The sequence below is a fragment of the Thermobia domestica genome, chromosome 16 (assembly GCF_964235325.1).
Source record: "Thermobia domestica chromosome 16, izTheDome1.hap1.1, whole genome shotgun sequence".
In the NCBI taxonomy this organism is placed as follows: domain Eukaryota; kingdom Metazoa; phylum Arthropoda; class Insecta; order Zygentoma; family Lepismatidae; genus Thermobia; species Thermobia domestica.
Genome location: NC_137469.1, coordinates 3,482,846 through 3,499,076, shown reverse-complemented (window position 1 = coordinate 3,499,076; position 16,231 = coordinate 3,482,846). Strand labels below are relative to the sequence as shown.

The following is a 16,231-nucleotide window of genomic DNA, read 5'->3' as shown; positions in this document are numbered from 1 at the left end:
GTGAGAATAAGAGAGATAGAGCACAACACAGAGGTCTGAAAGTGCAGTAATTCAAAATGAAGGAATGGCACCCTGTCTCTCGCCCTTCTCCAAACAGATATTATTACCTGACAACACTAATGAACAAAAAATTTATTAAATCAATAAATTTACAGCAGATTTCAGATGAGAAGCGGCATGGCCTTGAGTTGGCTTTACGCGGCGTCCAATTGGCTTTGAGCGGTGTTGACAATTCGCGACAAGCAGTTCTGCACGCTGACTTCTCGCGCTACTGCGAATCTTGACAATAGCAGAGGCGCTTATTAGAAATATTGTATTAGCACATTAACTGCTCACTTTACGAAGTAGAGAAAAGAATTACGAACACATACGTGAAAACTACATCTTTTTATGACAACTGGTTGTCATGATACACGCTTTGAAAGGTTTCCATATAAAACAATTAGTATAACGAGCGTTGAGTCCCGTCTAATTTCCAGTGGATTTTTCTTCGATTTGGAAATGGAACTCAACTTTTATTAAAGGATAATCAGGGGTGTAACCAACAGGTTGTTCTAGGGGAACATTACTTTCAGGGGGAGGAAAGCTTTTCACACATTAAAAACAGAACAAATGACCTCTTTCAGAATATGAAAGCATTTTAACTCACCATGTATACTATACACATATTATGTTTTCTCGATGCTACCTTAACAAAAGACGGATCTTGACAGTACTGAAGTTGTAAAGCGGATTGTAAGAGATAAATCAATAAGCTATTCATAAGAAAACAAATGCTGTTTCTAGCAGTCTGTTTATCCGACTTTGTGTTTATGTAGGTTAAAATACTAAAAGGAAAAAACTCGAAAAAATATCAATTCAGATATTATTATGCAATAATATAGTAGTGAGAGATCCTGGGGGGACTGAGGGAGCCAGGGCCCCTCATTTTATTTGTAAATGTGCAATATTAGGCATAATTTGAATGCAATTTGTCTTAAAATCATCATATATGCTTTCTGCATCTGAATGCACCCTCCCCCCCCCAATTTACAGAGAAATCAGCGTCCTTGTAATTAGGTACAGTAACTGTATTGATGATGTTTTCTTTTTTCTTTTTTTAAAAATCTTATTTTATTATAAACGTTCCTAATTTGCATTAACTATTAAATAAGTTTACTAAACATATACTAGATGAACCTCATTTCGGGGCTGGAAATAGTTTGGAAAGTCAAGGCCCTCTTTTCCCCCGTTTCTACACCCTTGAGAATAGTAAGCGATCGAATTAAATAACAAGCCTCTGCAATTTGATTCATATATATATATATATATAATTTGATTCCCGGCGGGAGCTCATGTGGAAGAACAGAAGGTATGGGACATTCGTAATATTGTTTTGAAATTTCCTTCATGCAAGATTATTCCTTATTCGACAGAAGAAACGCAGTATGATTTTTTTTCTTCGTTTCAATACCTTACGTATGTGTGGCCAATTACGTACTCCTTCTTTACTCCTCTAGCAGGGATGCAAAAGCACCAGGCGTCTGAGTGGTGTCATAAATTATTGTAACCCAAAACAAACTCGACCATATCGTGTTGCTTACGAATCAGATGGATTGTTGTTGTGAGACCTACATCAAGTATAAGAGTATGTTATTATAGGAACAGACATGTTAGCAAAGGAGCTGATTGTGTGTGTAGGAACGCAACTTCTCTTCTTCTAGCATAAACAGAATTCATCAGTGTCTAGGTTGCTTTCTTTCGTGGTAGTTCATTTGTTCTCCAAAATTATAGTTGACAATGTCTTTAAGGAAACCGAGTACAAGTGCGGAATTTTCTTTTTTTTTTTTAAAAAAAAAAAAAGTGCTACGAAGAATTATTTTTTGTGTTTACAATTTTTGGAACTCATAATAAAAAATTTACAAGAGTCAGATTCAGACAATGGCGAAATATTAATTGACATAGACGATAGTGAAAGTAGTGTTGAAGACGAACGTTTAGCAGTTCCACTGGAATAAGTTAATAGGTAGGTTATTCAGTTGCTATATATACTTCTAGGATACACAGCCAAAATCTTTGAGTTTGCTGGAATAGTATATTTACATTGTGAATAATGTTGCCAATGTATGTGTAATAATCTCAACTAGAGGAAGAGCGAGAAGGGAAAGGGGAGTCCGAAATCCGGCAACACCGCGCGGAATATCGCACAGCATTGGCTACTGCCCGTGATGCTTTACATCTGAAAAACACAATAACTAAAATAACTATATATTCCCTGAAATACCGACACCCAACCTTTCCATATGTGTTTGAATATAGGATTAAATTATCTTATTTGGTACGTACAATGTAAGACGTTTTTGAAAATTATACATGTCGTCGCATAATTATGGATATACTAATTATGCATATTTTGTATAACGTCGTCCAAATTTCCGACGACGAACTGAAGGAATGAGGATACAACTATAGGTACATACCTTCGGGTAGCCTTCATTCTTAAAAGAAACGCGTTAAACGTGATAACCAATTTTTTTTTTTTTTCCACCGCTTTGGTCCCTGTACAATCTGTAAAAAGGTGGTCCCAAGAGATGATCCGCAATACAGTCCAAGATTGAGTGGTTTTGTTATTGAAATAGTGTTGCATTGGTCCAGTCTTCTATAGAAATCCGTCGCTCTTCTTCTTCAGGGGAGTTTGTAATTAGTTTTATTATTCATTTCTTACAATGAATTAATTCAAATCATTATAAGAAAATCTTTGTGGTTGAATATGATCAGTGACAACAAGCAATTACAAAGCTTTTCTGTATAAAAGGAGCTGAAGTTGACAAGTACTTTAAACAAATATTTTAATATCTGCAATAAATTGCCTCACACGTTCGTACACAACGACAACTAACACTATTTGTGTGTATGTACATATGCATTAATGTAGCAATTGTAATTTTTATGGATTTGACGTCAATGGTAGTACGTATATCTTGTATACATTTGAGTTGGTTGAGAGTAAGAAAAGGCACACATAGCCTTAACTCTGCCGTTAAATAAATAAATACTTGGGGTCCCAGGTATTCCATGTTTTCCAGGACAATGTAGTGATAGTAAGCCAAAACACATTTCTGAGACGGCAGTTGCTCAGGAGGCAAAAAAATTAAAGAGAACTATAGTCACAGATTTGTATACCATACACACCAACAAAGCATAATTTGTTGCGTTTAGTGATTCAATATTTGAAAACAGTCACAGACATCAGTTTGAAGACGCTGTAAGAAAACACGTAAACTGTAAAAGAATTAAAATTTAATTATCGATTGCGACCGGTAAATCGTGCAATTTTCGAAGTGTAGGCATTCTAGTTTGTCGTACCAATTGAAATTCCATGCCTGTATTTTAACAATGACGCTGTACGAAATAGCTTGCAACGATGCAAATATTTAGTTATTTTTTTATTAATGATATAGGTACATCCCACTGTAAATAGATTTTTGTATGTTAAAATTAGGTTTTCCGTACCGTGCAAGATCGTCAAGGGTCATTCTGAATTCCATATAATGTTAACGTCATTTCTGTAAAGATATTTGAATGTTAATTTGAATGTGATCTCAGTTTCATTTTAAGATTCGTAGTGTTTAGCTGTATAGTGTTTAACTAACCAGTGTGGTGACGCAAAAATATTGTAATGTAAGTAGTTAGTTATATACCCCTTTTAAGTTCTACTACCTATTTCTAGGCACTAAAGTAGTGTCTTCAATATTCGATTTAAAAAGTACCAATAAAGTTTTTATACTTTTTTTTTTCAAGCATAAAGGCATTGTAGAACACGTTACGTGTTGTTTCATGCCTTTGTGCGTCGAGACATAGGTGTGATGACGTCATAACCACAAAACATTTTTTCTTAGGCCTATTTTCATTATTTTTTGGCAGGCTTACTTATGCACCTAGAAGACTGAAATTTTGCACAAACATTCAGTGCACCGATTAGTATTTTTCTAGATCTCTGCGTTAACATAGGGGGCTCCAGAGGTGTACAAAGGTAAAGAAAAGGGATATTTTTTAACCAAAAAATCGTTCTTTTGCGATTTTTCCGCCTCAGATACATGATAAGAGACATGTGAATGGTGTCGGGTAAGGCTGTTTTGTTCTGAAGAGAATGAGGTACGAACCATGATCCTAGGATAAATAGGGATTCTCAGGAAATTTTTACCAGAGATTCTGATTTTTTATTTATTTATTATTATTATTTTTTTATTTTTATTTTATTTTATTTTATTTTATTTTATTTATTTATTTATTTATTTATTTATTTGCTAGGCCTATTTTTATTATTTTTGCGGGCTTACTTTCGCACGTAGAATATTGACATTTTGGACAAACATTCAGTGCACCGAGTAGTATTTTTCAGATTTTTTTAGATCTCTGCGTTAACACAGGGAGAGGGGATCTAGAGGGGTAAAAAGATAAAAAAAAAAGAATATTTTTAACCAAAAATCCCCTTTTTTCGCGATTTTCCCGCCTCAGATACGTGATGGAGACAAATGAATGGTACCGTTTAAGGTACGAACCATAATCCTAGGATAAATAGGGATGATACTGTAGCTGCTTGACTGAAAGTCTATAATTTATCTTTTAAAAAAGCCAGAATTGAAAAGGGATACTATTTAAGAGTAACAATCTTCTTTTTTTTATTATTTTTTTATTATTATTATTATTTTTTTTTTTATGTGCGCTGGGAATCTTAGTACAAGAAAGGTTAATGGTCCATAATCTTAATAAAAATTTAGCAGACCTTACGTTCGTTAAAGTATATCTAGTTATATTTGTTGTTACAAATGAATATTTTATTTTACAGTAAGAGACTTGAAGAATATTTAAGGTATCACTGTGAAATCAGTTGAATGCGAAATATTGTGACAAGATTTGGAATCAGAGCTCGAAAACCTATGGAGTGGGGCTATAATTTCTATAAAATGCTTCTTAGAAAGGAGACTTATGTTTCAAAATCCAGATCAGATTAAAAAAAAAAAAAAAAAAAAAAGAGTTGAGAAAATTGAATTTTATTTTTAACGTAGTAAAGTACAATATGTATAACTTGCCAATATGATGGGTCTGGCAGAAAGATATTCCTGAAATTTAAAACGGCAATATAGATCTCAACATGGATTTTATTTTACCATTATACAGAACAATGTTTTCTCTTAAAGACGATATCGTCCAAAAGTTTGTTCTAACAAACTATACACTTCTGAAATTTCAGTTTGCAGTTCTTCGGCGCACGCATATAAGTATTGCCTCTACTCTTGTCTCGATCTCTCATTTCCTTAACCGTTTGTAGTGTATGTTTAAGAAGCTCCATCACGGTAAAATAAAAATACCACTAATTTTAAAGTAATTATGTGATATCTTCAATCGCAATGCGGAACAAGAACTTGCTAGACAATATTATTTTACATGAGATATCGTATCATAACTCACTTATCTGCTTTCGATTTCCAGACATTTAGAAAATCGGCATTTATTTTCGCGTTTCTAAATGGCTGCAAACAGAAAGCTACTAGGTGACTTGTGATAACGGTACCTCATGCAAAATAATATTGTCTAGGGCGTTCTTCTTCCACATTTTGATTATCTTTTATCTATTTAAAGATATCACATAATTACTTTAAAATTAGCTGTATTTTAATTTCGCAGTGATTAGGCGTTTTAAAGACTACAGATTTCAGCCGTTCCAAAAGAGAAAATTCACAAAAAAGCAGACCTGGTGAACGAATTGGACTTATAACATCACCAAGTAATGAAATGAGACTCCCTGGAAACATTGGTTTATGGAGTGCGAACGCTGCGGTGTCGACCGGGTGATTTCCTTTCTAGAGTTGACGTCATTTTATGAAATTTCTTACCTAAAAATGCTGGATGAAAACAATACGTTGTCTTTTTTTTCAAGTGAAAAAAAAATATAAATTACTTTGTCACCAAGAATATGTATTAAAGTGAGAACACTTCTCGTGTGATATCTAATGCACGTAACTCTTCGTCTTAGCCTGAATGATATGGGCACCGTCTTGATGAATTATCTTTTATTTTTCTTGATCTCCATAATCGTCGTTACACAATAATTACACGCTAGTATTCATCTCTCTGAGCCATCTGAGTGACTCCTCCATTAACTAATTATATGACTCTTACACAATAATTACACGCAAGTACTCATCTCTCTTGAGTCATCTGAGTGACTCCTCTATTAATTAATTATGTCTCTTAATGTCTTCTGAATTATACTTCACAAAATATATCATACTCTCTTTAATCTCAACACTAACATATAGAAGTAACACTATGTATCACTCGTAACTAGCAAAGCAATCTGTTTAACATAGGCTCTATTTGTTGTAACACTCTCAGCTACTTTAAATATTAAAATTAAGTATATGTGCGTATTACGACTTGTAACTACCCAACAGTAATAACTATGGCAGTTTTTCTTAACGATTTACTTTGCAATACGACATTGCCGCTGCATTCCAGTCACAGACTAATGCTTTTTAAAAAAGATTCAAAAACAAAAATGTACAATTTTTACCAGCCCACGTCATAGTGATAGCTGACATGTCATATCTTGTGCTGTTAAATACAGGGTGCTAGAAAAAAATGTGCCACAACATTTTGGGATCAGATTTCTCACATCAAAATTAAGAAAAAAGTTCATATGGATCTTTGCTCAAAAGTGGTTAGTTTCGGAGTTATAAGGTGCCGAAAACGTGAAACAAGTGAACTTGAGAAGTTCATAGCTCCACTACTATGGGACCTATCGTAGTCGGGTCAAGACATCACTAAGGAACTTGTATGTGAACTATCCAAATAGTCATGTTTAAGAATGCTCCAGTACTTGCACACCAATTTTTAGAGATGTAGGTGGAGAGTGATCAAGTACTCCCACACAGTCTCTCTAAAAATGATTGTGCAAGTACCGGAGGTTCTGAAAGATGGGTATTTGAATAGTTCACATACTAGTTCCTCAGTGATGTCTTGACTCAACTGCAATCGGTTCTATAGTAGTGGAATTATGGACCTTTCCACGTTTTCGGCACCCTGTAACTACGATACTATGCACTCCTGACCATAGGTCCATATGAACTTTTTTCTTATTTTGATGCGATTAAATCTATTCCCAGCATATTATGACAAATTTTTTGTAATACGCTGTATATCTCTCAAGCGCCAATGTCAAGACAATGGCGTGGCGGCCACTGAAAACTACGGAAATCCTTCTGCCAGGCCCTATATAATATGACTTCAACCCCATCCTGTCCCCTGCATGGAGGCTGATACTTTTTTTTTTTTTTTTTTTTTTTTTTTTTTTTTTTTAAATTCCACCACTACCCCTGCCTTTGCCAATTACTTATGGTCTGACGGCAGACGCAACTGCCCATAGTTTTCTTTTAATCTCTCTCTATTTTTTCTTATCTCTCACTCTGGCTGAATCAACTCCAACCCTATTTACGTAGGGGAGTGGGCTATTTTTATAACCTGAGTTCTTGCATGCTAACTCAGGTCTGATTTTCTTCTTTTAATTTTATTTTCTTCCTGGAATTAAAATACAGATTATTAGTACATACATTCATGATACAATTACAAGATACATGCAAACACATTACACATATACATATAAGAGGTTAGAAACATAATTATTTATCAGTTACTAAAACAAAGGTATTTCACTTGTATGTCATTGATTAAAACTAATTTGTAATTTAGTTAAAATTACTTCTATAGGTTTTCACCTGTTTTTAACGGTTTCTCACCTGCTTACACGAAACACTAACACACTAAACACACTGATACATTATTAAAATTGGTTTCCACCTATATTGTGCTTTATAATAGTCGGTCCTCTGAATTTCGAATATATTTTGTTAATTGTGCCTCTCAAAACGGTCCTCCGCATAACATAATTCTAATATGATTTAATTCATGCAACATGGTACGATTTTCTTCACTTCTTGGTACGATTTTCACAAGACATTAACTCTTTCTTTCTTTCGTTCTAGTGGACGACCATTTTGCAAAGGCTCTGGGAGAAACGTGGGTAAAACTGCAGGCAGAAAGTAAAAACAAAGAAAACAGCACAGAGAGATCAGAAGTCTCGTCACCATGTTCTAACACGTCCATATTACAGCAACGACGGGGCCTTGTCTCTACTTAGACAACCAAACTTCCCCCTTTCTTTGCAACAAAATTGATCGCACGGCCTTGCTTCTGCCAGTGGAAGGGTTCAGCTTTAAAAAGGAGAACGGAGGAGCAGCCCAGAATGTTGTTTGTAGTGGAAACTCTAGTTGGTGTTGTGGAAGTGCTTACGTCAAAGATTCAATTGACGGAGGAAATCAGACGATCGTGCATCTATGGATACGTGTCTGTGTTTGTATATATATATAAATATAAATATATGTAAATGTGTATTGCTGTGTGCTGAAGCGCGTATTGGTGAACGATTTGAGTTCCTGAAATATCTTGCTGATTGTGTGAATATGCTCAACATGTTAACAATGAGACACTGGGACTGGATATGTTACGAGCCAAGGGTGACTAATTTTCCCGCGTTTTTCTTTCTCCCAAAAATAGTTAAGTAGCAAGTAATCACAAAATAGTTGATTTTGTCATATACACACACAAAACGGTTTAGGCCCAGTAGGCACCAAAAAAGTATAAAATGGCACTAATAATTCACAAGTAAAATATTTTTCTGTTCAGTGAAGAATTGTAATTTACATGTAACACGATGTTGAACTTCTCCAGTAATTCCTGTATACCAAAATACGCGACAAGTTACAGTAACTGATACTGTTTTTCTGTTATATATATTTTAAGTACTGAAATATAAGTAAAAGGCAAAAGTATGCAGTATACCGGAGTTGCGCCTATAAATGTATTTTCGATATTACTTCAGGAGTCCATGGCTTCTTTCGTCATCCGAGCGACCCAATCAACAAAAGTTGGTATCAATAAATTCACATAACACAAGACGTCTTCCTCGAACAGAAAATGTTTAATTGAATCCATTTCAAAACAAGCTGACGATCCGTTATCATAATGAGCATTTAAAAAAAAATCAGAACTACTTATTAAAAAATTCTTAGAAAATATGTATTAATCACAAAGCTTAGTATAAAAATATATTTGTAGTATGTACAAGTTCAAAAGAAAACACACTTTCTGTTAAAAAGGAGACATGTTTTGTGTTATGTAAACTCATCAATATCAGTTCCCGTTTTTCGACGTGGAATGACAAAGGGAGCCATGGACTCCTGAGGTAATATAGAAGAGAAATTCTACAGATTCAACATCGTGAGTATACTATTAATTTACTAGATGTGCCAGATACACTCCTTATTATGTTAGACAGTAGACTTTTTTTCTTAAATCAAAAGACCGAATATATTTCAACCAAAAATTTTCATGTAGGCCTTATATCTGAAGAACTACATATAGTATAACCAAACCCAAACTATCACTTAACTCAGTATGATGTGGTTATTCCGTAGAAAATACGAAAACTCGATTTAGGGGTCGTTCAAAAATTTTGTGGCCCCTGATCCAAAAACTAGTTATTGGCCAAGATCGCAATCTTTTGATGCATTTTTGTTTTATAACTAGGCTTGTTTAAGGTTCACTTGTTGTACTTTCAGATTATCTATTTTTCCTTCACATAAAGGAGACACTTTTCTAACCATTTGATAAGCTGAACTTTCTGTTGAGAAACCGAATAAATCAAAGATGACGCAAGTAGTCACTTTGGAACCTTTGATTTTAAAAAGGCGGGAAAATTACGTAACCTTAGCTCTTAAAATGAAAGAAAAAGTAATTCCTGCTATTGCATATATACAAGAAAAAAAACTCACCAATGTATTCCCATTGTGCACTGCTACATCCATCTCTGTGATGATGGAGTTGTAATTATTGATTAATTAATTAATTTTGTGTAGTTCTCGTTTGTTACCTGTGGTGATGTTGGACTGAAGTTTTTCTTTCTCTGATCGTCTCTCCGCTTTAGCTGCATTTGTCATAGTTCTTTGTGTTGTTTGTGTATAGTGAAACGCTGTGATACTAGCATACAGTATGTTGGTATTCCATCATATATAGGTTATATAAATGCACATATACATATGAATACGTGTGGATTTCTTAACGTAAATGATTGTTGTATTTTCACTTTTTGTCTTCTCAAAATTAACAGTTTATTACGCTGTTCAAATTTATTTCATGTTTAAAATGTATGATGCTGCCGTGAGAAGTTCATTATGTACAATCGATGACAAAAAATGTATGGATACTTTTTTTTTCAATAACATCAGAACAAATAGACCTGTGTAACTGTTAGGGAGACAAGTGAATCATTTACTTCGTTGAGTGCGTCTCTGTAATAGGTTTCCAGTACAGTTTCAAAACGTTTTACTGTATTTTAATGGTTACATTCTCAATAATTTCTCAAGTGTCTAATTGCAGTTTAATCTATGCATAGATAGTCTACAGCAGGGCACGGAATTTCGGAGTTTTTCAAATAACCAGATCAGAGAGTTTAGTCGCCATTTTTTCTTCGCAAGTCAAGGCCAAATAACTATCAGAAAACTAAAATATTTGGTCTCCGATAGCGACCTGGTGACCGGAAATTTCGCGTCCTGGTCTATAGAACGCTGTCATTGTTAGTACATACGGAAGGAATGTTAAATCTTTCATAAATAAACCACAGAAAAAAAAGTAAACAATCACTATATCAAGAGGTGTTATTTCAGTTTTAGAACACTTGCACCAAAAGATTCGAAAGTGTTTATAAAGTGATTTTATTTTTATGTGTGTGTCTTAATCTGGTGAACAAGGCCACAGAATAAGAGGCCGAAATTATTCAAGAAAACTCTTTTAGACGCGATCAATGAAGTAAATGTTTCACTTCCCTTTGTAACAGTTAGATTAAAACTGCTTCATTTACTCACTTAAAGTAAATAGACTTGTGTAAGTTGACTATCTTTGGTTCCACAGCAAATGCCAACCTGTACACATGTTCTTATACCTAGGGTAGTAATAACTGTAGGAAGCATTCCTCTAGAAGTACTCAACTAGTAACTGGTCTTTGTGTTTATATTGTTTCTTGAACAAAAATGGACATCAACCTAAATATTATGTTTTTCGAAACTCGTCCGAGTGTGTGAACCATTCGGTTTGCTGCAATTTAAAAATAATAACCTCGTGGGAAATTATATATGTGGATACTCACGTGTACTGACAACTATTGGAGAGTAAATTACGAGACACATATAGAAGCTGGAAACGTAATCGTTATTTAATCTGGACGAACCTTTAGCTGAATACTTGGCGACACCTATTAAGTCAGAGGCATAAGGTAACAAAAAATCTTGTACTTCATTGTTTCACAATATAGCACAGATAAATTATATAAGAGCAGCATAATCTAAGTGAGACATTTTGGAAACTCTGAGTCTTATGTTTAAACAAACCTAAAATTTGTGTCACCTAATTGATTTGACATTGCAAAATAAATTATAATACCGGGCGTTCAGAGAGTAAGGTAATCAAGTTTATTTATTTATTTATTTATTTACGAACATAATTCCAGATACAGCTGAATGCCAAAGTTATGCAAGAAAGAAATATAAAGTTTGTACGGTACCCTTAAGTACATGAAAAAATTAACACCCTTTTTTTTTAAATTAATAAATTAATTATTCATTCATTATAAGTGCTATTTACAATGTCTCGACATAAATTTTTAAATTCTGAAAGAGGTTTCATGTCCTAAATGACCAAAAATGGACTTGAGTCTCTTGTGTACTGAACGTACCATATGATGTTAGTGGTGAAAGCAATTAAAGTTAGATGCTTTAGCAATTACGGTTATGATTGAATCAAAGTCTTTTTTAAAAATTGAGTTTAATTACCAGCCACACATGTGTCAAACTCATTGTTTTTACATATAATTACCACTTTCAAAAAACTAGAAAAACAAAAATTGTACCATCATTTTAGCGTTTTTCAAGCTTTCTATTTCTAGTTGACACTACATGTTATCATTTCCTGTGTATATGTGGATGTCATATATATATATATATATATAAATTTCTTACATTTTGAAACGCTTTATATTCATCAAAATAAAGCATACAAGAAACTGGTGAGATTCCCAATGTATGTCACTAACTGCGTTCTGACGAAGCTAACAAGACGGTATGGTTATATAAACTGATATAAAAGTGTTTGAGCGCAGAAAAGCATGCTCTGTAGAACTAAGGATGGCCAATTTATTCAGGTTTCACTGTATAATACTTGATATCGGGGACGTACGCAGGAGGGGAGGGATCCAAATTCAATTTGAGGCTAAATTATATTAAAATTTGTAAACTTACCCTTAAAATTAGACAAAATTTGGAGAAAAGTCGGATTTTTTTTTACAGGGTGGGTGGGTGGTCGGACCCCGAGGACCCAGCCCTTGCGTGCGTCCTTTCTTGACGTTTATTTCTTGTCCTTTCAAGAATATCGACTTGCCTTCGTTAGAACATAATGGTACGACATGGTAACTTGAAAACAAATCATGGCTAACAAAAGAAACAACATATTTCGTACTTTACCAATATTTATTAGACGAAATTAAATTCCCATATATATATACATATGATAAAAGAAACGTTTTGATGATTACCTTTCATAATGTACTATGCTAGGATGCATTTATAACAAATATCATAATTTAATATATCAGTTTGTTAGTTTATTTGGTACAACAAATAATAATTTTAAGATATTTTATAGATAAAGGTTAAGTAACACAAAGGCAGTGGTATGGCGTAATTATTTCCGCCATTTTAATGTTAAATACCAACTTTAATCAAAATCTAATGAGCAATAATAAACCAAAAATATAAGAGTTTTAGCTCAAATTACTCATCTACAGTAGTAATGTTCCTAATCAACATTTTTTCCAATATTTCGAGTGAAACATTCGGTCACTCTTCATCAGAGGCACACAATGGCTTAAATCCTTTTTACTACACATTCTTCACGTTGCTTTTTGTGTCTCAACAATGATATTGCATACAATGATACATTTTTTCGATACTTATGGCTATGTAACTTTTCCAGTAGTTATAAGTTGCTTTTATTGTTTTACTAAATCACACACACATACACTATATATATATGCGTACAGGGGCGTAAATAAGGGCCTCGCAGACCCCGCATTGCGGGGGGGCTCGAAGCCATCACGGGGCCCCAAATCGTGATGTAGGACGTAGAGAAGGGGCCCCATTCCATGTTGTCTGCGGGGTAGCCCCCAAGCCCTTAGTTACGCCACTGTATGTGTATATAGTCCTAATGGTAATGCACTAACTACATTTTATTTTTTAAGTAGTTTTTTCCCAATGAATTCTTACTGAGTACGTCGTCTTAATAACTCAACAGATATTTAAATCACTTGTGAGCAATGTACCCAGGTCAAACTGCTTTTCTGTTTTTGTAATCATAAGTAAACTTCAAATATTTAATGTTTGTTATTTAGATCGTATTGTGTGTATCTAACCAATAAACATGCAATGTACACATCGTGTTGTAAAAAGGACTTAAGCAATTTGAAACGTTTAAGGAGGAGTGACAGAGTATTTCACTCAAAATATTGGAGGAAAGACTGATTAGAAACGTTACTAGTTGAGTAATTTTAGGTATGAATAACATGTCCCATACGCTCGATAAGTAATTATAGCAATTTTGTGTCTTGTCGTAATATTTAACGTTTTTCTTTTCCCCATTCATGATATTGTTTCACTTAATTCCTAAGCGTGGAAATGAACAGCAGTTATGAGATTTAATTTTAACTAATTATTTTTAATTCGTAAATTATAAACTCCCATCAATTGGTCTAACTGAAAGCAAGAAATCGTTTGCTTAGGAATTAAATCTTGTAAATGAAAATCCAAAAACTTTATTTGTAGCCATAAATATTTCAGCAGAAACTTCAATTAATACGTGAGTATCTGCTTGTACCACTCAACTTCAACCACAAATTATGTTAAAAAAAATAATCTATTTGTTAATTATAAACTTAAGCATAGTTAAATGCAGCATGTCCATAAAAATACTATCATATTTTAAATTAGTATTACGTCACTTTGAATAATTGTATTTAAATGAAATTGGTCACATTTGAAAGGAAAACTCAAATATTTTTGTGCATGTCAATAATGGACGGGAACAAACACAGAAAAAGTAAATTCACTCATGTTTACTTTGTACTTAGTCGATATGTATTCACTGTTCTATATTTAGCAGGGAGTTGCTGCTTCTGCTGGAGGTCACTTGGGAAGCTTTTTTGTTTCTGTACTGTTATGCCGTAATGTGCTAACATAAATTTATTTCCTTTCGTTGTGTTGTGTTGTTATTAAAGAGTACGTTTTCAGCAGGAGTTATGGCGACCCGACAAGAACGAAGTTGGTGTGTTTTGGAATATCACAGCACGTAGAGTCTGGTGCTTGACTTGACCTGACCTGACGGTCTGTAACTTCTTTTTATGAGGTTACCTGAAGGATTGTGCTTAAGTTCCCCCATTGCCTCAAAACCTGCAAGAAGCTCAAGTTCCCCCGTTGCTTCAAAACCTACAGAAGCTCAAGTTCCCCCGTTGCCTCAAAACCTACAAGAAGTTTAAGTTCTCTCTTTGCCTCAAAACCTACAAGAAGTTGAAGTTCCCCCATTGCCTCAAAACCTGCAAGAAGTTTAAGTTCCCCCGTTGCCTCAAAACCTACAAGAAATTTAAGTTCGTATCAGAGCTGCCATCCGGTCCATTTTATCAGATATGTTGGAGCGTGTGTGGCGTGAATAGGAATATCATCTTTTATCATTACTTCGTGGAGCCCACATTCAATGTCTACGAGGTATAGTAAGTATTTGAGTTTTTTTTTTTTTTTTTTTTTTTTCAAATGTGACCAATTTCATTTAAATACAATTATCCAAAGTGACGTAATACCACTTTAAGATATGATAATATTTTTATAGACACGCTGTATTTATGAAAAGAAATGAGGTTATTTTAATGTCAATAAATCATCATTTTTAAAGAAAAAAAAAATACTTACCAATTATTGAGAGGATTAGCTTTATATTTGTAAAACACTGAAAGAATAAGTACAAAACGATCTGGTTTGATCTGTGTGGATTATCATTGTTGTTTCGCAACAATTTTTTTTAAAAAGGTACAGATCCACTTGTGTATATTTATGTAAATTTGTTGTAATTATTTTTTTCTTACGTTATGTACTGTGTAGTGTTATTTTTAATTTCTTGTTAACCACTGTTTCATATTCAGCTTCATTTACTATAGAAAAAACACATCCTTGCAATCTGAGACTTGTTCTTTTTATTTTATTGCACAAACAAAAATATAATTTTCACATTTCTCATTTTATCTAGAAGAAAAATTTGTATAATTATTATATACATTGCATTTTAGTGATGCATAAATAGTGTTATTTCTTTGTAAACTGAAAATACAGGGAATGTATGGAGTCATTATAAGTCTGAAATGTTGTATGTTGCATATATAAGTTTATTTATGTGGGATATTTGTTTTATTTCTGACGTGAAATAAAAATATTCACTCTCAACTGGTTGAACTTTTATTTTTATATTCAATGTGTATTGAAGTAAGTGTGTTACTAACAGTGAACTGAGCTTCGTAGCAGGTCCGTGCCCTGGGAGGGCGAGTGGGCCAACTGTCCCAGGCGCCGAAGTAAGGAGGCGAAAAATTCAAGGAAAAGTAGAGTCAATTTTTGAAAATTTTCTTACGCTTCGTGGCTAGTCTGTCGACTCACTCATATGTACGGGGGCGCCGTCGTATACTCTCGCCCCGAGCACTGATTTTCCATGGCACGGCACTGCTTTGTAGGCCATGAAGAGTTGTGGCTGGCTAGACGGCACACGTTGGAGAGAGTAATACATGGTCAGTTCGTCGGATTTCAGCGCCATTTTCTGGCTTTCTATACCCACATTTATTACCGTATAATAGGATTGAATAGTATATCATATCTAATATAAATAAAATAAAGTGTTTCTTTGTCTGCCTGGGGACCAGACGAGTGGATTGAGAGTTACCAAATTTTGGCCACGGGTACTTTGGTCCAGGCTCAGCCCAAAACGAAGTTTTTTTTTTTTAATCGAACCAGGAGAGGGGCGCTTACCGGGACCGACCTGGGAACCAGACTAG

At 34.1% G+C, this 16,231-nt stretch overlaps 1 protein-coding gene across 4 annotated transcripts in view; it reads left to right on the top strand.

The window, feature by feature from the left end:
- The window catches only part of LOC145672884 (uncharacterized), a 169,254-nt gene extending 153,622 nt beyond the window's left edge, over positions 1–15,632 (top strand). For all 4 annotated transcript variants that reach the window (XM_081742075.1, XM_081742076.1, XM_081742077.1 and 1 more), the window contains one exon: positions 8,025–15,632. In XM_081742075.1, coding sequence (XP_081598201.1) covers positions 8,025–8,179 — 155 coding nt within the window. In that variant the 3' untranslated portion in view covers positions 8,180–15,632. The remainder of the gene's footprint in view (positions 1–8,024) is intronic.
- The last annotated feature ends 599 nt before the right edge of the window (positions 15,633–16,231 follow it).